Genomic DNA, 23,051 nt, shown 5'->3' on the forward strand with positions numbered 1-23,051 from the left:
CACCCCCCCAGTGCGTGGCCCTCCGCTCGGCTGCGCTAACGAGCATCGGAAGCTACTGTACGTCCAGAGCATGTTGGCAGCGTCCAATCGTCTTTGCTTCTTTGCTCCTTTCATACCCGCATCATCACCCCCACCTGCCCTCCATCCCTCCAGCCTCAGAATAGGGCCTGGGTTTGGTCCATGGTAATTGTCATTCCAAAGACGAACTGGCCTAGTTTCAATTCAACAGACAAGTGTAAGAAGCTCGGCCCACAAAAGCCAGGATGTCTGCGAAGTGTGTATGTGTGTGTGTGTGTGGGGCTACTATACAACATAATTACACATCCCTTACAAACACGTAGGAACCAATCCGATTACAAGGCGGCTGAGCTTCTTTTTCTGCAGAGGTGATATTTTAGGAGTCAGCTGTGCAGTTTATTGATTTAAGGCCACTCTGGGGAAGCCACATGACTTCACACACAGACACTTTGGAGGGAAAACTGATGCTGGGTCAGCACCGCTGTATCCGGACTGACCTGCTGAATCAGGGGAGTGATCAGAAACTAAAGTTTGAGCTGGATCTGGAGGAAATCTTCCCAAACTGTAACTTCACTGCTATCTGTTGTTTTCTAGTGAACTCCTCTCATGATGGTAAATGTTGATTTTCTGTGATTTCATGTTTTAATGGCATTGGATTAAATGTTCCCAAGGGTCAGGGTTACATATTATGTAGTTCATTTCTTGGAAATTTAATTGGGAACTTGTTTTTTAGATGAGATAGCTGGATGTCAATGTCAGTGTCTGAAAAATCAAAGTACCAGCCAGTCAACGAGAAAGATTACAGGCACAGTTAACGGGACATCCAGTGTTCAAACTCCAAATTATGTGAATTAATTACAGAGAGTTGATTGATTGATTCTGTGACTTCAAAGTGATTCTGAATGTTTTAATGGAGGAACATTAAACAGCTGATGGAAACCATCTCTGAACACAGTGACACAGCACGAGGAGGCGCCTGATTGAAATGTTAAACTTTGACCTCCGCTGACCCCGACCCCTGCCCTGACCTCTGAGTGTGGCAAGTACCCCCCCTCACACACACACACACACACACACACACGCACGCGACTTTTGATACCCTCCAGCTGCGATGTGTACGTGTGACAAAGACATCAGTGTCATGGAGTGTATCAATGTAAAGGGAACCCTGGTCTTTTTTTAACTTTTGAACACACACACACACACACACACACACACACACACGCACACACACACACACAGACTAAAGCCTGACTTGTTCTGCGTCGAGGCGTCAGTGCATTCATCGTATAAGAAAAAGCTGCAGTAATAGGCGTCAGTGCATTCATCGTATAAGAAAAAGCTGCAGTAATCGTGTTTACACTCTCACACTGACTCACAAAGAAGCTTTGAGCTCAAAGTTAAAACCTCATCGAGACTTTAATTAATCCATCGAGCATTACTAAGACAGAGCTTTTCTTTTTCTCCTTTGGACAAACACGAGACACTAAAGTCAGCAAGAGAAACATGTAGCAGGTAGAATGAAGCAGCCGGACCAGACCACGAGGCGTCGAGTTCAGTTTCAATTCAAGAGTTTAAGACTTATCCTGAAATGTTGGAGAAGACTGTGAAACAACACTCAGACTTTCATGTCAGGACAAAATATAGAAGTTATAATTAAAAAAAGGTAACTGAATAAATTAAATCTTAATTAGAAAATGTTTTGGTGTCTGATTAAACATTTCTGATGGCTGCATTGGAGACGTAATTAGTTACCCCTCAGTCGGTGCGGCATGAATTTGTAAAGCAGTTTGATTTGACGGGTTTGAAGGTGGAGGCAGGGTGTGTGTGTGTGTGTGTGTGTGTGTGTGTGTGTGTGTTGGGATCAGCAGGACATAAAGGCGTTTACTGCTCTGTTTATGATGCTGTTTATTAGTGCGCTGGGACTGCGTGGGTCCGTCTCTCTCTCCGCCGGGTTGTTACCTCTCTACGTGAAACCTGCTGCTGGTCTCAGCTGCCATGTGCTTCTGATCACCAGGAGCAACCCGCAAACACTTCCTGAGCTGCTTCCTGTCGCAAAGCGGCGGCCTGCTACCGAACAACCAAACCACCAAACTCTTCCTCTATCTTTTAACTATCAGCGTCACAGCTGAGGAATGTGAGGGAAAATGACAATGTTATTAACACTAACAGACTCCCCTGGGTCTCCGTCTGAACACACGACTGGTGTGTTAAGTGTGTTTGCTTCTGAGTGCAGGACGAGAGCAGGAAAGCCTCTAATCCCATCATCCCTCCCTCCTGCTTCCCTCCAGGATCTGCCTTCACTTAGAGCACAAACAGGCCACAAAGAGGAGCCTCTGTTTCGGAGCGAGAACAACTGGAGCACAGTTGTCCTGAGACATCTATAGCAGACATCTATACTAAACACTGTCCCGTCCTCTGGAGCCACGGTGAACATGAAATAACTTTAAAACACCTAAAAAAAAAGAAGCAGCGTTTGTTTCATCATTCATTTAACGAACGCAGCTCACAGGTGAGTTAGCCGTGCCCTGCAGGTACACCCGAACAGCGCCGCGTATCTATGGTGACCGCTTCAGTAACCACGGCGACTGCGCCTGTATGCGCTTCACTCCGCTGCGGCCTACAGCGCTGCTCTGCCATTCACTGCACAGTCAATGGAGTTTCCTAAGGAGAACAATGCGACAGTGTAGTGCCTCACACACGAAAATGTTCAACTGCTTTCCTATTGAGACGGCGCCAACGTGCCACCGAGCAAAACACTCGTACTTGACTTCCAACCGGCTCCAGAGAAGCAGCTGATTGGCTGATGGTTAAGAGCTGGACAGAGTGATTGTTTTGATTATTTATTGATCCTTTGATTATAGGATTTATGATAATGCAGTCATATGGTGTGCACCTTAACTATTAGATCCCTTTGGGATGCTCCCTCAAGGAAATTGATCAGGCTACCTGGGTGCCCCATTTATTACTTATTAGTATTAATAGTTCGATCTATTGATAAATGACAGGAGATCAGGAATCCCTCACATGTGAGGAACCAGAGAATATTTCATATATTTAATTATTCCAGTAAGCTTCAGATCCCCTCACACTGTCTTTATAAATGTGGATGAACAAGACTCGCTGTGGTGTCAGAGATTACTCAGAGAGGAGTTCAGCTTCTCCTCGTCAGCAGTCGAGGTTGATAAAAGTTAAAAAGATGACTTCATGCTTAAATCAAGCGCACACACTGTAAAGTAGAGCTCTTTGCTGGATAAACAAAATCTAAACTGAGAGTTAAAAATAATCGAATGTTTTCCGTTTCTGACTTTGCGGTGATAGACAGAAGATAAACCGCCCAGCGATGAGGAGAGAATTGTCATATGAGGAAAAAATGCAGCCAATTACCAGAAACACCGCACTCAGAAATAACATCTCATGTGAATTGTGAAAAAAAATAAAAAATTCTGACCCGCGTTATTCTAAAAAAAAAACAAAAGTCAGCTCGACTGTCACTGCTTCGCTGTTCGCCAGCACAACACCGACGTCTCTCCTTCTCTTCTTTCCAGGAAGAAAAAGAACTTCCATTACGCTCTGCAGACGGTACAAGGGTTTATTATTTTAGCTCTCCTGGCAAAATAACATAAGGGAGAGAGGAGGTGAGGGAGGGAGGGAGGGGCGTGGGAGGGATGGAAGCAGAGTTTGGTTTCAGTATTAGATGTGTCAGCTGCCCTGGATGTGGGGGGGCTATAAACAGATGTGAGGGTAAGAGCAGAGCCCGGCGTGAAGACGTGAAGATGATGGATCAACCAGCTGAGAGAGAAGACCGGCGAGATTATACCCACGCTGTAAAAGCTCCTATCTGCAGGCACTGTGCTTAATTATGGTCAAGCCAATAAGGCTAATTTGAATTTGTCCTGGCACGCACAAAGAAGAAGAGGAGGGACCGAGGAGGAGGAGGAGGTGGAGGAGGAGGAGGAGGAGGAGGGAGGACGGAGCAAGCAGATGTGTCAGTGCGAGCACAAGGAAGGAGGAGAGAGAGAGAGAGAGAGAGAGAGGAGGAAGGAGATGAAAGAGACACTCACACTCACCAGCAAGGAGGGAACACATACTCACACACACACACACACACCAACACAGACACACACACACCAACACACACATTGAACACTGTCTGTTGGCTCTCTGTTTCCATTCACAGAAATGTAAATGGGGTGCAGCAGAGCCAGACAGGAGAGCTCTGCTTCTGGTTAGTGGTGAGAGAAAGAGAGAGAGAGAGAGAGAGACAGAGACAGAGACAGAGACAAACAGACAGACAGACAGACAGACAGACAGACAGACAGACAGGTGTGGATTATCTTAAATATTAAATATTTTTGCCGTGTGATTTTGTGGAGAAAAACAGAAGGTGGCCCCTTCTTTCCTTTTTTTCTCGGCGCAGTTTGAAAGCATGACGGATAATTGGTAATTAAGGGGAATTTGGTAATATTAATAACACCAGTCACACAGAGAAATGCAGCTCACAGAGTTTCACAATAAGAGCGCATTCAGACTGAAAACTGCCTCGGTGGGAGGCGTGGAACAGAACCCATGAAGTCCAGTTTGATTAATGGATCCAGGAGTTTAAATGCGTACAGAGGTTTGTGACTTCGGTCACAACAATGACCAGATAAAAAAAAAAAAAGCACAGACGCTGTGTTCACTGCAGCTGTGTGTGTGTGCTCACACACCGACACGTAAAGTTACATCACAGACGAGTGTTTGTGTGTTTGTGTGTGTGGCTGAAGAGCGATCCGGGGTCTGAGTGATGGGTGAGACAGATCAAGCCTGGATTGTCTCTTTGTGTATGTGTGTGTGTGTGTGTGTGTGTGTGTGTGTGTGTGTGTGTTGGACTGCTTACAGCTCGGCACACAACCTGCCATCTGTTTGCCTCTGCCAGCAACAAAATACACTCTTCCAATGGGGTTGGCTCGAAGCTGGAACACACACACACAGCCTCACACACACACACACACACACACACACACACATGTGCAAACATGTTTACACATGCACATGAGGGCAGTGTACATTGGCTCTTTGTTGCAATCATCATTTATCATAACAATTCAAAATGATGCAATTATAGCAATGGTAGCCATAAATCCAGGTGTCGGTGTCAGAGAGCGGAGATGGATGAGAAGAGGCACGTAACTTTTAATAAAGTCACAGCACAATAATATTTTGTCAGATTTAACTGCTCCAGCTGACTAACCCCCGCGCGCCCTCCAAAAACAGTCCTCCCGATACGACACAACGAGCCTCTCTGTTCCCCTCCATGTCTGTCTTATCTGTTAAGTATCTCAACAATTTCCTTAAGGGGAGCTTTGTAATTAAAACCTCCCGTATGTCAACGGCGCTGTCAGCCGGCGGGATAAGAACCGCCCTGAACCGCAGCCAGAGGTAGAGCAGAGGACAGGTACGTGTGTGTGTGTGTGTGTGTGTGTGTGTGTGTCAATAAAGCAGAAAGAGTCGGGACATGCAGCCATCAAAGGGCTCAGAGACTGATGGAGATTTGAAAACACGCCAACAAAAATGGAGAAATCGAGCAGATATGAGGCTTAAAATGGATTTGTGTGGGTGTCACATAATGTCTGTGTGTTGGAAGGGAGTGCAAGTTAAAAGAAAAGGTGGCAGGGGTGAAGACGTGAGCAGAACACACAGACAGGTCTGTGTGTTCATCCATAATTCATCGAGTGACTCGCGGAGGCGGATTCAAAGGGCATAAATGAGGTGTATTAATACATACATAGCTGTGGCCTGGTTTGTATGAAGGCCGCTGGCTGACAGTGACCTACTGATCTACAGCTGTCTGCTCATTTTTTCCATGCACACTGAGGGCTCGCCTCGTGTACGTTCAACCCAAACTGAGAAAGTCTGACGACTCCTGGGAGGGTTTTACATTCTGGAGAGTGAGAACAGTGACAGTCTAAATTAGGTTAGCGTCACATTCAGTCAATAAAAAAGGCATAAATAACCAAAAGTGTCTGACTTTAAAGCTATCAATCAATATTTCTACTTTTAGCCTGTTTTAACTTATTGTTTTGGTTCCTCCTCATCTCAAGCTCTGGTAAATCCACCATGTGCTACCCGCCCAGCACCAAACCAAAGGCAATGTTCTGAAAAGAGCAAAAGAAAAAAGTACAACATGGTCCATGTAGTGTCTCCTCTTAATGACGGCGCAGTCAGCAACTAAACCGCCACTAAATCCGACTCTCTGCTCCTTTAATCACTCCTGCTCCGCTCCTGCAATAACTCATAACAAAATATTGTTATATGCTGTATAAGTAAAGTTGGAGTATTCGGTTCTACAGACACGCTGAACTTCAGTCCGTATCAAAACAGTTCTCAGGTTCAGTTCCCGGCTCCGGTTCTGAAACATGAGGCACATTTTATCTCACGATTTAGTCTGATTCAAGCCGAACCATTTTCACTCCAGTCTGTGATCTGATATGAAAACCTTTAATAACATTTTGCTTAGCAACCGGCTTTTTCCACTCGTGCTCAACTGTGTTATCCTTGGAAAAATACTGCGTCTAGACAGTAATACTCTGAAAGTGCTTAATGAAAATCTCCCTAATGCATGATGTGCTTAGTGAAAACACCCAAATGATGTTGTAAATAAGTTGTGTTGAACTCATTGTGTGAATTTAAGACCATCTGCAGGTTATAAATATAAATAAAAGTATTTTCATAGGTGACATCATTTTGCTGTAAACTGTCTTCCAGGAGTTCTGGAGAAGCATCCCACTATGATCCCTCGGTAAATGAGACTCTAAGCTGTGTTCGCTGTTTAATTCACATCCAACTAAGTGTCCGACGTGTCTGCTGGATTAAACGGCTGATGGGCTGAGGATAGACCAGCCATTGTTAAATGAATCGTCATTCTCTCGAGGCTCACGGTATTTGGCCTGCGTGCTTCCCAGATTTGCCAAAAGATTTCTTGATAGTGTTTCCAGGGAAATGAACGTTCATGCAGAGTTCGCTGCAGAAGAAGAAGAAGAAGAGAAAACCGCTTGGAGTAACTTTACACTTAAGTTGTGATAAACGCTCCAATTTTCAGGGAGTCGTAGAAAAGCCCACACATGGAGCTCATCTACATAAATGGATGATTAAAGGGTAGTGATGCTGAGTACTGCCATCACACTCGAGAAAATAAGCTTTCTGTAAATGCACGCTGGAGAGGCAGAGCTGCACAGAACTGTCTGCAACATGCAGTCCATGAACTTCTGAACGGATCCTTAAAGAGCGATGACCTACAGCGCTGCGTGACAACTCACTTTAAAGAGTACCTGGGAGAAAGCTGTCGAGCAGACAGCTGAGTCAAACTGGACATTGAACCTGTCGGCATGATGGACAGTCCAAAACGTCTCTGCTGCAGTGAAATACGAGACGACGCCGTCCCTCAGTTTGCTGAGTTCAGTAGTAGAACACAAATAAAACTCGTTTTGTTGGAAATATATTGAAATAGATTTTAATTACGGTTGTGCAGGAAGCTAGTTTCATGCTGCCATACAAGCCGAACAGCTGAGTCTGAGGCTGTTTGCACAAACTCCAGGCTGACTATGAGAGTCACTGCTACAGACTAGAGTGCACTTGGACGGACTAGAGGGGGCAGAAGGGTAATTTGGGGGTGACATGGAGAGCAATCGAGCAGAAGAGATGGACACTTGTGACGAGAAGGCCTGAGTGTGAGAGACTGAGGAAAACAAAGCGTGGAGCAGATTCAGATGAATCCACAGTGTTTCCATTAGTCTGTTTCCTCTGCTCTGACACACTGAGAAGTGTGTGTGTGTGTGTGTGTGTGTGTGTGTGTGTGTGTGTGAATTGTCGAGCCCGAGCGTAAATCTGTGTATGGTGTGGTTTTAACGAGTCTCCTAACGACCCAAACAACCCCTGCTGACATTTACAGTCCTTGCCAAGGGGGGAGGGCAGAGGGGTCAGAGGCCTCACACACCCTTCTACACACAGAGACTCACACACACACACACACCTACGCACTAGAACACACACACACATACACACACTCTGTCTTTTTCTGCCACGAAAAATGACACACTGGAAGGGCATACTGACCACACACACCCACGCTGTCTCCCTCTCCCTCTTTTACACACACACACACACACACACACACACAATCCTTTAATTTTTACGTTTCACTCTTTTCATCTTCTTCTGCAGCCTCCCTTTCATAATCCACCTCTGCTCGTACAGACATAACATTCACTTAACTGCAGACTCCACGTAGGCCTGCTCTGTCACACACACACACACACACACACACACACACACACACACACCCTCAGAAGCAATGGCAAACCTGAATGAGTTTATATGTCTGTCGTTTCACAGCGAAACGTCAGAGCAGAGGAGCCACATATTTCATCTGAGCTCCACGGGGGCACCAGTGGGGAGTGTGTGTGGTCAGTAAATACAGAGGGGAGAAGAATAACACACACACACACACACACACACACACACACACTTTTTGTCATCTCTCTCACATCGTGTTAACTTGGACTCACAAACATTATTTCACCCCCAACACATTTGGAAATGCCACCAGGCGCTGGAGAAATAAACAATGCGGCGCTCTGAGACAACATCACGGTGAATTTAATGAAAACAGGGAATTACACATCACACACACACACACACACACACACACACACACACACAGTGCGTCCTTACATCACATATGCATAAATACAGAGCAGGGCATTCTGGGAGATTAACTCTTAGAGACATTTTTATTTATTAGAAAGATATTTTTTTACCTACGGTGGCCCACACGGTCACATTCATACATTAATCTATGACAGCTCCACAGAAACAAGTTTGACATATTAATGAGCAAATCCAAATCGCAGCTCACTTACTTTAAATTCAGATTTACGGCCGTGCTGTAAACTTTCAAGGGCATTTTTGTCTTTGCTAATGTCTGACACAGACACACATTCATCTGCACACACACACACACACACACACATGCAGCATTACACACACAGAAAACACAAACCTCAGTGAGGACTTCGCAGGCCCAGTGCTGCGGCGGCTGAGGGGAAATTGTGCCATCTGCCAGTAAACGACAGTCATTTTATTCCTACTGCTCGTCCATCTGTGGACGTGGGGAACGCTGCTGGAGGCCAGGGGGCCGCGGGGAGGCAGGACGCAGGCCGGAGGTGCCTACCAGGCCCAGAGGCAGCTGCATGTGAGCTCTGCTTTACCTCTATATTATATAGAAACAATTCACTACTGCAGGGTGGGAGAGGATGCTGAAGATTAAGATAAGAAACCGTCAGGGACGAGTTTTTCTTTCTTTTGGAGTCTGGCCATGAGATTGAATATCTGAGGTTTCCACGGATCAGAGGCAGTAAATTCTCAGCTCAGCCTGAGAAAAGCTGATAAATTATCGCTGTTGCTTGGTGAAATCCTTTAGCAGGACTGCAATTAATCTCAGATATTTATTAGATTTCTCAACTTGCAGAGGAACATGTGACCCGAAAACATGAAAACTTGAAGTCATAAAAGTTTTAATTAGTTCAATGTTTTGTCTTTTTTTTGTCTTCTTCTAACAACACTGAACATTTGCATTCAATACAGACAAGAGAAGCTTTCATGAGATTTAACCTTTGACCTCTTGGACGATGTGCTGAATCACTTGATGATGCAAGCTTTCTTCCTCAATGCACAGACAATTTTGTTATATAAAAGCAATGAAGTCATTACCTTCAGTGTATGAAATGAATTTCTCCTGTGACTGAGAGAGCAACCCGAGCTTGTGTCTGCACTCAGATGTTTCTGTCAGATATTTAGGATCTAAGTTTGACGTCAATGTTGGGATGGACATGAAAATTCCAGGTTACCAAGGGGACTGCAGGTTTTCAGACATCTTCAGTTCTCTGACCTCGATCAGGATCAGAAAAATGAGCCGAACCCTTTTTCAAATGAGATTTTCTCAACATGAAACGTCTCTGCTCGGCTACACATGTTTCCCGTCAACCCCTCACTCTCATCAACTTCACATCAAATTCATCATCACGCTCTAACATGACAAACATTAGCAAACCTGAAACAATATGGTCTCCAGAGAGCTGGCTGCCCCGGCCTCTTCATACCGTGCAGGTACACAGAGATCACAGCCCGAGCGGCCGCCAGAGAGCCACGCTCTGCTTTCTGGATGACGGCAAGCATGATGGGCTGTGATGGCTCCCCACGGGGGAAAGCAATCAGGCGGCAGAATCACAACACGTCTATTGTAACATTGGGGCTCACACGAGAGGGAAAGGAGAGGAGGGGGGTCTTCTGGTTATGAAGAGTGGAGTTCACACACAGGTAGAGAGGCTGTCAGACCTGAGCTGTTTGTAAGTGCATGCATGTCAAAATGAAGTCATAATGAAAGTCTCTTAAGTGTAACTGAGGGTAAATTCTGTTAATCTGTTTTTTTTTGCATCATTGAGACCAAATCCTAAAACTGAAACAAACAAGCTCAGTTTTTATTGTTCCAGTTGTTTTCTAGGTCAAAACCCGAGACTAGAACGCCGCCAAGTCTCAAGTCAAACCTCCAGGTAGTTCAGTCTAAAGTTAGTCAAGTGCAACAGCAGGAAGTCAAGTCCTAATTTCACACACACACACAGACTCGTCTTTCTTAATGCACTGTAGCGTGTAAAGTGTGTCAAAGACTTATTTTAAATAACTCTCACATAAAAAGAAAAAAAAGAGCACTTGGCGCTGACGCCTCAGAAAAAGATTACTCTGCTCTGTTAGTTTTTTTTTGCACAATATGGAGAGATTAAAGCAAACACAGTCGACGTTTACTTTGGAGTGATCTTTGGGTATTTCGCTGCCTCCAGAACAAAGAGGGAAAATCGCGCTAAGCTCAGCGAACCGAGAAGAGTCCAATTAAATCCTCCTCATAAAAAAAAAGAAAGAAAACTAAACCACATTTGTATAAACAATGAATGTTCCTTTTGAAAGGACTCTATCTGCAGCCATGAGCACACAGAACATGCTTCTAAGCAGATGTTGTTGTATTAGCACGGAGAATGAGGCGAAGCGGAGTGTGAGCGCCTCAACGTATCTCTGAGTCTTTGGACGAGCGCCCTCTGAGCCTCGTTTAATCGAGCTTCATGAACGCGAAGACAACACGAGCTGAGTTTTGTTGTTGTGCAGTGATACGAGACAGAAAAGCAGCAAATCTTCTCACTGAGTCACTTCAGTCGGTTTTTAAATGACTGGCTAAAAACAACCAATCAGAACCTGCGACACGTTGTTCATTCATGTTTTTTTCAGTATAACAGCCATGATGCCTTCATGAACCACTGGGACTCCTTCAGCAGTGGCATCACCAGCACGTACAAGCGTTCTACAGTTTGATGTCTTACCTGTCGGCTGAGCAGTGGGCAGCCTGGCCGGGGTGACGACGAGAGGCAGGAGGAGAGAAATCCAGAGTGAGCACCACAGAGCCGTCATTCCTCTGGACGGCGAGTTGAGACGCAGAGCAGCAAAGCCCGACTCGGACTCAGACAACATCCTCCGTCCGCATGCTGTTTGGCAGAAGAGCGGCCTCCGACACCGCAAGAAACTATCCGACAACGACTCCCCGCCACTGACCTGCAGGAAAACAACAAACGTGAGGGAGAGTTAATGAGAGCTGAAGTCTGGAGGTTCAGATCTGAGCGTGGTACAACATGCACAAAGCAAACAAACTCTCAAATATGAAGAATAAGACTGTGAATTATAGGCAGTGCCCCGGGGTCTGCACACAGGCTACCATATTCTGACCTGACATTCCAACAGATTTCAAGGATTAAGGTGGAAATCCGTCTTTGCAGTTTTTCTCAGAAATGTTCTCAGAGAGCCTGATCATTAAGACAGGTGGATGCTGGAACAGCTTAACAGCATACTACTACTACATACAGGTTCGTTAACAAACCAATTAACTCTGCTGCAACAGGATGAGCTGATGAGAGAGAAGAATCAGGTAATTTCAGAGCTAAGCAGCCCGTCAGCCTTCCACAGGACTCCTTTCTGCTTGAGAAACTCTTCTGCATGGTTTAGCAAGACTGACACGGATTCACTAATCTTCCCGCAGGATGAGGAATGCCGAAGTCTACAGTATCAGTTGCCCAACGTGCCCGACGGCTGGTAGGAGGAGGAGGAGGAGGAGGAGGAGGAGGGAGCGTGACGGCTACGGCGAGCGACGGAGGAGTGCTCTGCTCTCTGTTTGCTTTAGCAGGGAGAAGCTGGAATGCACTGAGGTTCGCAGAGAAAGCTCTGAGCGAGGTGCCCAGAAAAGCAAAGAACAAACCCCCCACATGCACACACACACACACACACACACACACACACACACACACACATAACGACTGTTAGTTTAAACTTTAGTGGCTCTGTCCAGTTTCAGAATAGCCTTGGCTGCGAGACGTCCACCCCGACAAAAAACCCACGCACACACACACACACACACACACACACACACACACACACACAAACATCTCAGACCGGGCTTTGCTTGCACACACAGAGGTGTATTGTACACACACACAGCGTCCACAGAAAGGTGTGTTGTCTTAACAGAGCTGTTTTTCTTTCTCTGTGAGGACCTGTGACCTCCTCCTTGCTCAGCACAAACTGAGCCCGGCCCGGCCCGCTCAGCCCGGCCCGCTCAGCCAGGTTCTGTTTGCACATTATCACTCCTCCGCTCAGAAAACTTCACGTGGATAGATAAAGCAGCACAGACACAGAGTTTCATCTGAACACTGCCACTGCACCTTCCAAGGTTCAACATACTACAGCCTTTATGTTCTCCACACACACACACACACACACACACACACACACACACACACAGCCCATCCTCACCTTCTTACAACACAACACGCCTACACGCTGCGGTTTGTTTGTACAGCACGATAAAGCCTTCGCTCTCCAGGCGTGGAGGTGGCTGATTGCAGGCCTCTCTCCGATCTGAAACTTTTGTTTTCTCTGGCACACACACACACACACACACACACACACACACACACAAAGCTCTTCAGTCTGAGGTCAGATGAAGCGTCGCGGTCGGACAGATCTCAGATCTGTTTAGACAGCGTGACGTGTGACATGTGAAAAACTGGAAAACTAACAGACTCATTTGGTGGCAGGTAATAGTTAAAGATCACCTTGTGCACAAAGTGAACGCTCGAACATGAGGAGCAGCCAAGTGTTGCAACATGACTGATAGCATGAAGCTGAAACAAATTAAATCCTGTGGAGGAGAAGCAGGTAATGTGCGTCCTTCCTTGACAAAACAGTAACCTTATATCCTCTTTTTTTATGAAATACTGAGTGATGAAACCAAAAGCTTCTTACAGCAAAGTGGACATGTTGAACACTGCAGATGAACTCCTCACAGCCAACGAGAAACACTTTGATTTCACTTAACAACCTCGAGAAGCAGAGAAGAAGAAAAGGAGGCGGTATGGATCCCGAAGCCCGAGCCGAGGAGTTCAAAGCCTGCAAAGTGTTTTCATGCTAATATTTTCTTTAAGCATGAAAGGGAAACACAACCAGCGCAGTGAATAATACATGAACATTAATCATGCAGAACTATCTCACATTGTAATAGCTCGGAGGCTGAAAAAAAAGCAGCAATGCTTTAACCGGGGTTCAAACCCCTGCCATCCCTCTCCCCTCAGTGAGGATCAGTGCGAGCCGGTCACATGCTGGTCACACCTCTCTGCAGTGTCAGTAATCTTTAATAATTAAGCCGGAGAATCAACAGCCGGGGCTGGATCGACTTTGCCATTTTGGGTAAAGGCGATTAGAGGGTTTTTTTGGGGGGAGAGCACAAGTGCAAACAGCAGCCGGGCAGAGGGCGGATGGATGAGGCAGAGACAGACAGACACTCCAGAGGGTAATCCTCCATATCTGAGATCTTTACATTTCTTCTGTTTATTCCTGCTCCTCTCCTCTCCTCCCCTGTCCTTTATCTCACCACATCGCCCCTCGTTTCACTCAAACACACCCTGAGGTGAGAGCAGATATCGATCAGCTCAGAGTGGCAGAGGGAGCTCGGCGTTCAGAGGTCCAGGTGTAGAGCCCTGCAGGGGACCAGCTCACCTCGGCCTGACACTCAAGAGACGGGAGGGGTGTAAAACATCTACCCGAAGACCACAATGCTGGTTTGTCCTCTGCGTGAGGACAGAGGGGGACGTCCTCATGAGAAACCACAGTGTGTAAATGAAGAAAAAAAACAAGTTTTAAACACTCTGAGGCTGAACTGTGAGCATTACAGCAGACACCAGGGGAAATTAAAACGCTAGAAAGATTAAGAAGGTCTGCTCTAACGGCCTCGGACACTTTATAAGAGCTCACAGGGAAATTATACAGGGACTACAGAGCCACTGTTAACTTCTTTTGAGTGTTAGAGACTCAGACTTATAGTTCAGAGTGTCAGAGACAGGAGTCCATCAGAGATGCAATAAGATGTAAATGTGCTACAAAGGCAGACACTGTCACTGCTGCAACACATTTGCTGGTTTTTATTACTGGAATGTGTCTGTGCATGAAAAAAAAAATCAGCTTTTCTTCTCAAATTAGACAAGTTGGAGCCAATTAATGGAAGATCCCTCTGTTTGTGAAAGAGGAGAAGAGAGAAAAAGGCAAACTGTTTGCAGAGGATGGGCTCAGGCCAATTTGGGAAATGAAAAGAGGCAATCAGAGTCTCATTTGGAAGCGAATGTGTGTGAGGCGCCTCTGATTGAAAACGCTGCGCGTTATTTCTCGGGTCAATAGATGCAATTAATTTGCAGCATTAGGCCAACTATTATCACTCAGCTTGTTTTATAGCAGAGAAATTTAACAGGCTAATCAAATGTCATTTCAGACCGCCTCTCCTGTGGGAGGCTATAATCCGGTCATTTTCTCCGGGGATGACTTGCCATGGTGCGGAGTCGAAGCTGAGCTGAGTGGCCAAAAATCCCCCATCTGAATCCCATTGAAGCGCGTGTGTTTGAAGAGAGGATGACTGATCTGCTGCTGAGGGGAGAGAACCGCACAGCGCGTTCATCCGAAGGGAGGAGAGGAGGGAAAATGTGCCGCTTTCTGGAGAAACTTCAGAGATGATGAGAGGTATTAGAGACAGAGCTGATGCGTAATTCAGATTTCTGCTCCCAGAGAAAGAGAAGACGTCACTGCAGTGAAGAGAAAAGGCGTGTTTCGTCCTAACGAGCATAGGATGGCGATGAAAGTCAAGATTTGACTTTGTGACGCTGAAATGAGACTTGAAATGGAAACCAAACCCAGACCAGACGCTTCTAATGTCTCAGCCCGTCCTGATGGACAGACGAGCGCGCGTAATTCCATAAATCAAACATCTGATTCTCTTTTTCCTTCAGATTCAGACTCTGGGTTTCACAGATTTTCTCTCATTCCAGGAATTTTCTCGAAGTGTTAACATTTTCAAAGCGGACGGGCTGAGGCAGTTCAGTGATTTTTGTTCCATTTTGAATGAGCTCACGCAGACACATTAAAACTCATTTTCATGCTGCGTGATTTCACGAACCTGCGCCACACACCGCGCAGCAGCAGCGTTAACACGAACCTGCGCGCTCTTTCTCCAAAAAACCAACATGGTACAAATACGCACAGACCGAGGCCGAGACGCGCCGATTACGCACAGAATGCAGCCGGACGAGCCGTTCCCTCTGCGGCACTTGTGCGGTGGCACGACCGCTCCACGCTTCACACACACACACACACACACACACACACACACACACACACTTTAATACAACACGGCTACTTAACGAGACTGGAGAGCTCAACCTGTCTGACGCACATCTACAAGGAAGTGGAGATATTTCTCTCATGGCTCAAAGGCTGCAGAGAGTTCTGAAAAAATAATTAAATATAAATAATAATAATAATAATAATAATACTAATAATATAATAATAATAAGAAGAATTAAAGTAGAAGTGTGTTACTTACCCAGAGTATCCCGTTGTGACAGTCACAGCCTCTCAGATGTCACCGAGCGTTCAGAAGAAGAAAACCCGCCGTTATTCTCCGGTAAACTTCACAAAAACCCATAAAACTACTTTAATATCCGCAGGTCCTCGCGCTTCAGGCAGCGGTTTGGAGAAATCCTCCTCACGACCGGACCGGACCGGACCGAGTCCTCGGCTCGGGCACCGCCGCCGCTGCGAAGCAACTTCTCCACTAAATCCCGTTTTCCACCGAGCGCTGCTGTCCGAAGTGTCCAAACCTCCAGAGTGCGTTCATCATCCTGGCGTGCACGGGGTGATGTGTGTGTTTGTCTGTGAGTGTGTGTGTGTGTGTGTGTGTGCAGTGAACGCGCTCTCGGTCCTCTCCGGCGCGGATGCCAGTCGGTGCTGCTGCGTCGCCTCGGATCAACCAACTCGGACTGGTGGCTCTCCTCCGCCGGCTGCCCGTGAAGTACGAGCTGCGTGGAGCTGCGTGTCAAGAGACACAGGCTGGGGAGACAGCAGGACTTCCTGTGCACACTTTCAAAATAAAACCGTAGGGAGGGGGGACGAAGCAGTGACGCAATCCTGCTCCGGTTGCGCTGAAAGTTCGTGCGTGACGCGAATCTGCAGAATCTGCAGTAACAGCATCAATGTTCTGCAGGGCAAATAAAATGAAGCATTTTATACAATTTAAAGTGGCTCAGCTAAAAATGTTTCTGTCCACAGCTGCTGAAACATCTTTAAATCAGATGTTGAATTTTAAAAAATATATTTTCTATTTATCATAATTTATCCTGTCATCACTCTGTGATTTCCTTTAATCAAAGTATTTAATGAAAACTAAATATAATATAATTAAATATAAAACTGTAAATATTTTTTAAAGCACTATGTTTTTTTTTTTATAAATGTGCTAAAAAAAACAATTACGGGCTATAAGTTAATAAAACAAAGTCAGTGAAGTGCAGATACCTACAGTACAAGTGTTGGGGATCATAATTAAGCCATCAGTACTGCCACGCAACTTATACAAAAAGACTTTTATTTTGAAGGCTACGCGATTGCGTGTGTGCGTGTGTGTGTGTGTGTGTGTGTGTGTGTGTGTGTGTGTGTGTGTGTGTGTGTGTGTCTGTGTGTGTGTGTGTGTGTGTGCGTTGCGGGCTTGACGCTCCTCTCCTCTCTCCGGTACCGTCTGGGTCCGGGCTGCGCGCCGCCGGGACAAACACCAGCAGCGGAGGGAGGGGATCAGATTTCGGCGCGCCGCCCCTCCGGGCCCGCTGGAGGCAGCAAGTGAGACACAGTCCAAGCGCCTCCTCCCATGCACCATCACCCCCTCCACCAACACCACCAGCACCACCTCTTCTCTAAACTTCAGAAAAACTCAGTCAAGCTGCAGACTCCAGATCTGCTGCATGACTGTACAGACAGTGGTGACCAATGTGAGGTCTGAGAACCAGGAGGGACCAGGAGGAGTTTGTTAATATTTCACTCTGGTGTTTAATGCAGTGACTGAACGTCCACAGAGTGGATTTCCTGACATAGTTAGATGTGTCCAGGGGCGCCACTAGGGAATAAAATCCTAAAAGAATCAGAGCTGCACAGGGGCCCCTGAACACGTCAGGATTAGAGATCATTGCAGAGCTGTTTTTTGGACGATTTTCTTGGGGACCCCAGATTCTTAACAGACAAGTGAAATAAGTCACAGGGCTCATAAAGAAACTGTCTGTCAGTGTGTGGAGAAAAACGAGAAATCAAAGTAAACTCTGCTGTCAGCACTTGTGAATAACTCGAAGCTGTTGGGAACATTTAGGTATTTAAAAACGTCTCAGGTGCCAGTTTGTAGAAACAGAACCAGATTCTTCTGGCACATTATGCAACTGGTAAAGATGTTACCATTTTGTTATTCTAGTCTAATTGAATGTGTTTTATTCTCTCATTGAACTCACAGACTGTTCCTTCAGTTTTGTGGCTCTCTTACTGTAACTCTTGCACTGCTGCTAATTGTCAAACACCATTAAAGTGTAAATGATGTCATGTTCCGTCATTAGAAGACTACAACCAGCTCAAAGCAGCGTTTGACCGTCTGTGTGTGCAGAGTGAGCAGTAAATCAGCATTAACCAGCCGTTTAACCTGCAGCCTTTGGGCTAATTACTGCTGTCAGGACAGAGGTGATGGCACTCCACGCCGCTCTTTACTGTCATCTCTTAAAGTGTGTTTTGAGAAGGCGATTTTATGACGCCATAAAGCCGAGCGGCCCTCAGCTGAGTGGCTGAGGAGGCTGGGTGGAGTGTGCCGTCCATCTGTGTTTGTCCAGCAGAGGTGAGCTCTTCACCGCGATCTGTGACAATCCACGTCAACACGCCATAAATAACAGAAGTAGGCCACGGACAGATTTCTCTGTTTCAAATCATTGTAGATGTGATACATTTCGATGATCAGGGTCATTTCTGGACCTTTTTATCCACTAAGTTTATTCATGATGAAGCCACGTCCACTGGAGGCCTCTGGTAAATGTTTAGGACTTAAATCGAGCTGACTGTTTCATTTGAATAGTTTTAAAGTCCTGAAGAGCTGAAATGATTCACACACAAAAGAAAAAATCCAGAAAATCTTGTGCAGCAGAATTTTTCACATTTCCTAAGCAGGTAATCGTCGTGCAGCAACCAAGGTTGAAGTAGCAAACCTGGTGGAGGTTCCTGGCCTTTAGTTTGGCCTCAGCGATGAATTTATCATCTTCAGTGAGTGAAATGAGTGTGAATGATGATAAATGTGTCAGATTGTATATTAGTTCCTTTAAGTGACGTGAGGCTTCCCAGACATTTCAAGTCAGATTTATTGGATCAGTAATCACGTCTGTGATGTCGCCCTGAGTGGTTTCAGCAAGTGGTAAAATTAGATTTATTTTAATTTTCATATAACGCGACTCGTATGTTTACAGCTTCACGTTAGTTTCCTCGTTTCATTTCCTCTTTTCTCTGAGCTTCAGTCTTTTAATTCTTCACACACGGAACAATAGTGACAGTAAACTTCATTTCTGATAACTAAAAGTGGAAGTTTTCATATTTTATTGTTTTAATGTTTTAATCGTTCCCTGTGTGCAGATCCAGGTGACACAGCTTCAGTGTTTAACCTCATGGGAAAGTCAGACAAGCCGCTCTCATTAAAGTAAGACAGTGAGAGAGCAGACTGATGATGATGATGACGAAGGCCCGGCTCGGTGACCCTGTGGACTGCAGCGCTCTGTGAGAAACGTCGGAGGGAGGGAGGCGAGCTCGGGAACAAAAGCCGGCCGGTCAGGAGGAGAGGTCATACAGATGGTGAGAATGCTCAGTCAGACAGCTCGAGTACTGATGGGCACACTGACCAAATGACCTCCTGTTCACACACACACACACACACACACACACACACTCTCCACAACTGCTCATGTTAGCAGGAATAACAAACTCCTCCCCGCACCCCCGCAGCACCCGAACTTCTAATGAAGACACACATACACAAACACTCCACTTACATTCCACGTCCCCCCGGGAACAGAGCAGCAGGAGATGGAAGGTGAGGCCTTTTCATTTAGAACAGAGTTAAAAATTAAACAACAACAGAAAAAGCCTCCGTGTTCAGTCTGATTATGAAGCTGCGATGATCCAAAGCTGGAAGCATCCAGAGAAATGTGAAAGCTCTGCTGTTATCAGGACGCATACCTTCACTGATAACCCGAGGAGCTGGCAGCATGGGCTGCTGTCTCCGTGCTCCTCTGTGGGCAACAACCAATTGACTTGTGCTGGCTTTGCCCGTGAGAGGTGGACAAAGCAGCAGGACTAATCATTAACACGAGTGACTCTGAGCAGACAAAGATGCAGCACAAAGGGAGGCAGCGGATCACTGAGGCCACTTCACACTCGACTAGATGCTGCTCTGCTCTCTCTGTGCTGCTGCTGCTGCTGACCCAGATACACAGCGACTGTCAGGGTTCTGCCACGCACAGACATACTGTACATGTCAGTGATTCCCATTACGAGGTTCAGGACCCCTACAGGGGGTCGTGAGAGGAATCAGAGGGGCCGTGAGATGATTAAAGGGAGAGGGAGGACTAAATCTGTATTCATTCATCATGATCGGCTGATTGGCGGCTCCTCCAGTCTGCATGTCGAGGTGTCCTCGGACAAGATACTGAACCCCAAAGGTTCCTGAAGGCTGCACCGTCTGTGTGTGAATGCGTATGATTGATTAGCTCCTAATAATTAGTTTGTGAATTTATATGCTGACCATTTTCTTAATGAGTCATTCTTGACTGATCATGACTCAGTTCTGCCTCAAAGCATCACTGAAACTAAAGTTTCATTGTCCTAACTAACAAATTACCAATGAGTTTTTACTGGGAATAAATTATTAGTTAAGACAAATGAGAGTTTTATGTTTAAACAATGAGACCTCAGCCAAAGCCAACATAACTCTGTACGTGCAGTGCTATAAAGGTTTGTATTATAATGGGTCTATTTCTCAGATGAATAATATTTTTGCGTATCTGCCTCATGATTTGGATCCGCTCCAAAACTGAATGTGTTCTTCGTCGGCCCATGAAAATCAGGCAAGAACTTTTTCCACAATTCTGCTGACAGACGAACAAATGAAGCCTGAAAACACGAGCACCTTGGTGCAGGTAATGAAACAAGAAGGTTTGGAAGGAAAACGTCTCTCAACAACTCAAAGACATCTGCAACCAGTGACGAGGGGACGCTTCTTCATTTTTAGGAGCCATAAAACATAAAGTTTGGGATTCATTAGTCAATGCACGTACGTAAAAACATATTTAAAAATGATTGACTGCAAACCAGCCTCATCTCAGCCTCATTAACGGACCAGAGGTGAGTACTGTCGGTTTTCAACTGGGTAAATTTGGTGAGTCAACATTCACGGAAACTGAACTGTACAAGCGGTGATCCACTTCAAGTTGTCAGTTAATCAGATCAGGCTTAAACGCAGGTTGCTCATCATGTACTGTGTTAGGATGATGTAGATAGAGAAAAGATTTGTTTTTAAAATCTATTAATAATTTGTCTTAGTGAGATTTAATCTGCTCGAGGTGATCAGAATCACACAGTCACCGCAGACAGACGCCTGTTCAGGAACTCTTATCTAATCTTATAAATGATTACTCAATGATACAGATATATCAGCCTGATACCAGCACATTTTTTCCACATTACAGAATATTTAGTTTGTTTGCAGTGTATCTATGCACCTCAGCATCTGCACATGCATTCATTCACGAGCATTTGATGTATGTAACGTCACCCCCCAGAGCACAGGGAGAGGCAGTCGATCAGGGAGAGCGTGCAGGGACTCCCATGGAACCGAAAATTACGATGAGCACCCACACTTCAAAACGAAATGAGATCAGCAGCGTGGAAGCGCGATGCTCGCTCTGCAGGGTTCCAGCACACCGTTTGTGTTGTCTCTCTGTCTCCGTTGGATGTAATGGCCTCAGTAACGGGAGCTTTTGGAGGAGAGGCGACAGAAGCGAGCCAGCCCGCCTGCTTGGCAGCCATTACACCGCTCTTGAACACCACGAGCTGTGAGTCATTTTCACGCTTCGGCTTTTCTTCGCTGTGAGAGAGGAGGGCTTGTTGGTGCAAAACAGTCTGACAGCTTGACTCTGAGCTTCTGGGTGTTTGCACAGAGAAATACATCTAAAGACTGCAAAAATAAATCAAAGACACAACTGGATCACTGTGCTCAGAACCCAGACTGCGATCCTGTGTCTCCTCAAGGAGAAAGTTTGAGCCTCCTGGGCCTCCTTCCACATCATCAGTTATGCATTTGTCAATAGAGCTGCAGAGTTTGAGGAGTCACTTTGGACGTTCAGGCTCTTGAAGCAAACGTGTCAACATTGATTTTCTGCATTGACAGTGTTCATGTGATTGACAGTTGAAGAACTGCATAGACATGAAACTCATCGAGTCATTAGTAATAAAGAATCATGTTTCTAAAAAATCAAAGCTGCAAGCTTGTGTACATACAGATGTAGGGAGGGAAGTCAAATATTAATCCCAAGGTGCATTTTGGGAAGAAACAACCAATCAGGAGCTTAAAATTCTGTTGCATGCTTCGCTGGTGGAACCTGAAGGCTCGGCCTCGGAGAAACCAGGAGTCAGGAGAGAGTCAACGTGGTATTGATCTTCTCATCCAACTCTCTGCAAGAAAGTGAACAAGAATATTTCCAAAAATGTCAAACTATGCCATTAAATTATGCACAAGACACCCGAGATTCTATGTTAGGGTGCAGTACATTGAGAATATTGTTAAAGCAAACAGAAAAATACCAGAACCAGCTGTTCTTATCACAACGGACGAGTAAACAGTGAACATTGAACTGTGTTTCCATCAGCCTCACCCGGCTGAATATGAAGGTTTAACGTGCATGTGGTGTCGTTTGGTAATCATTGTCATATCGTGTTGCATTCTGGGTCATTTTGTGGCTCATCCATCAGGCTGTTTGTGTGTTTGAAGTGCAGTATGCAGGTGCTTACTCTACACACACTTTGCAACAGATTTTTCAGGGATTACACGTTAAATAATAAACACAGTAATCAGCACGTGGTGATAACGTATCAGGACAAACTGAGGGAAGGATTCTGGGGAGCGTACAGCAGGCGAGTGGCACATGAAGATAAGTTGATGTGTTTACTTCAGAGCAGATGCTTCCAGTAAGAACAGTCTGAGAGAAGTTTGTCCTGTATAACAAAAGAGCGTCTGCTGTGCTCTGCTAAAAACTTACTTCACCGTCACTTGAGGATCTGAATCGAGCCGATGCAGCAAAAACCCACCAGCGTGGTCCTCACAGTAAATTAAGAGAAGTTCGTTAAAGATTATTTGCAGCTATTCAGAGTCAGTTTGGCATAAAAGCACCGAGATGCTAAATCTTGTCTCTGTTGTCCCAGCACACAGAGGCTGGTTGTTCCACGTCCGGGCCTTGGCACGCTCCGTCCGACTCCGTCTCCAGCTCGGGCTTTACCTCCCTTCTGCTCTGATTATG

The 23,051-nt window shown here is 45.7% G+C and overlaps 1 protein-coding gene across 9 annotated transcripts in view; it reads right to left on the reverse strand.

Annotated features, from left to right (window-relative positions):
• The window catches only part of fgfr3 (fibroblast growth factor receptor 3), a 63,816-nt gene extending 47,313 nt beyond the window's left edge, over positions 1–16,503 (reverse strand). For all 9 annotated transcript variants that reach the window (XM_019260658.2, XM_027274934.1, XM_027274932.1 and 6 more), the window contains exons 1-2: positions 16,016–16,503; positions 11,424–11,652 (exon numbers count right to left, since the gene is read on the reverse strand). In XM_019260658.2, coding sequence (XP_019116203.1) covers positions 11,424–11,571 — 148 coding nt within the window. In that variant the 5' untranslated portion in view covers positions 11,572–11,652; positions 16,016–16,503. The remainder of the gene's footprint in view (positions 1–11,423; positions 11,653–16,015) is intronic.
• Between the last annotated feature and the right edge of the window lie 6,548 nt (positions 16,504–23,051).

Source organism: Larimichthys crocea, chromosome XXIV, assembly GCF_000972845.2.
Source record: "Larimichthys crocea isolate SSNF chromosome XXIV, L_crocea_2.0, whole genome shotgun sequence".
NCBI classification, from domain to species: Eukaryota; Metazoa; Chordata; class Actinopteri; family Sciaenidae; genus Larimichthys; species Larimichthys crocea.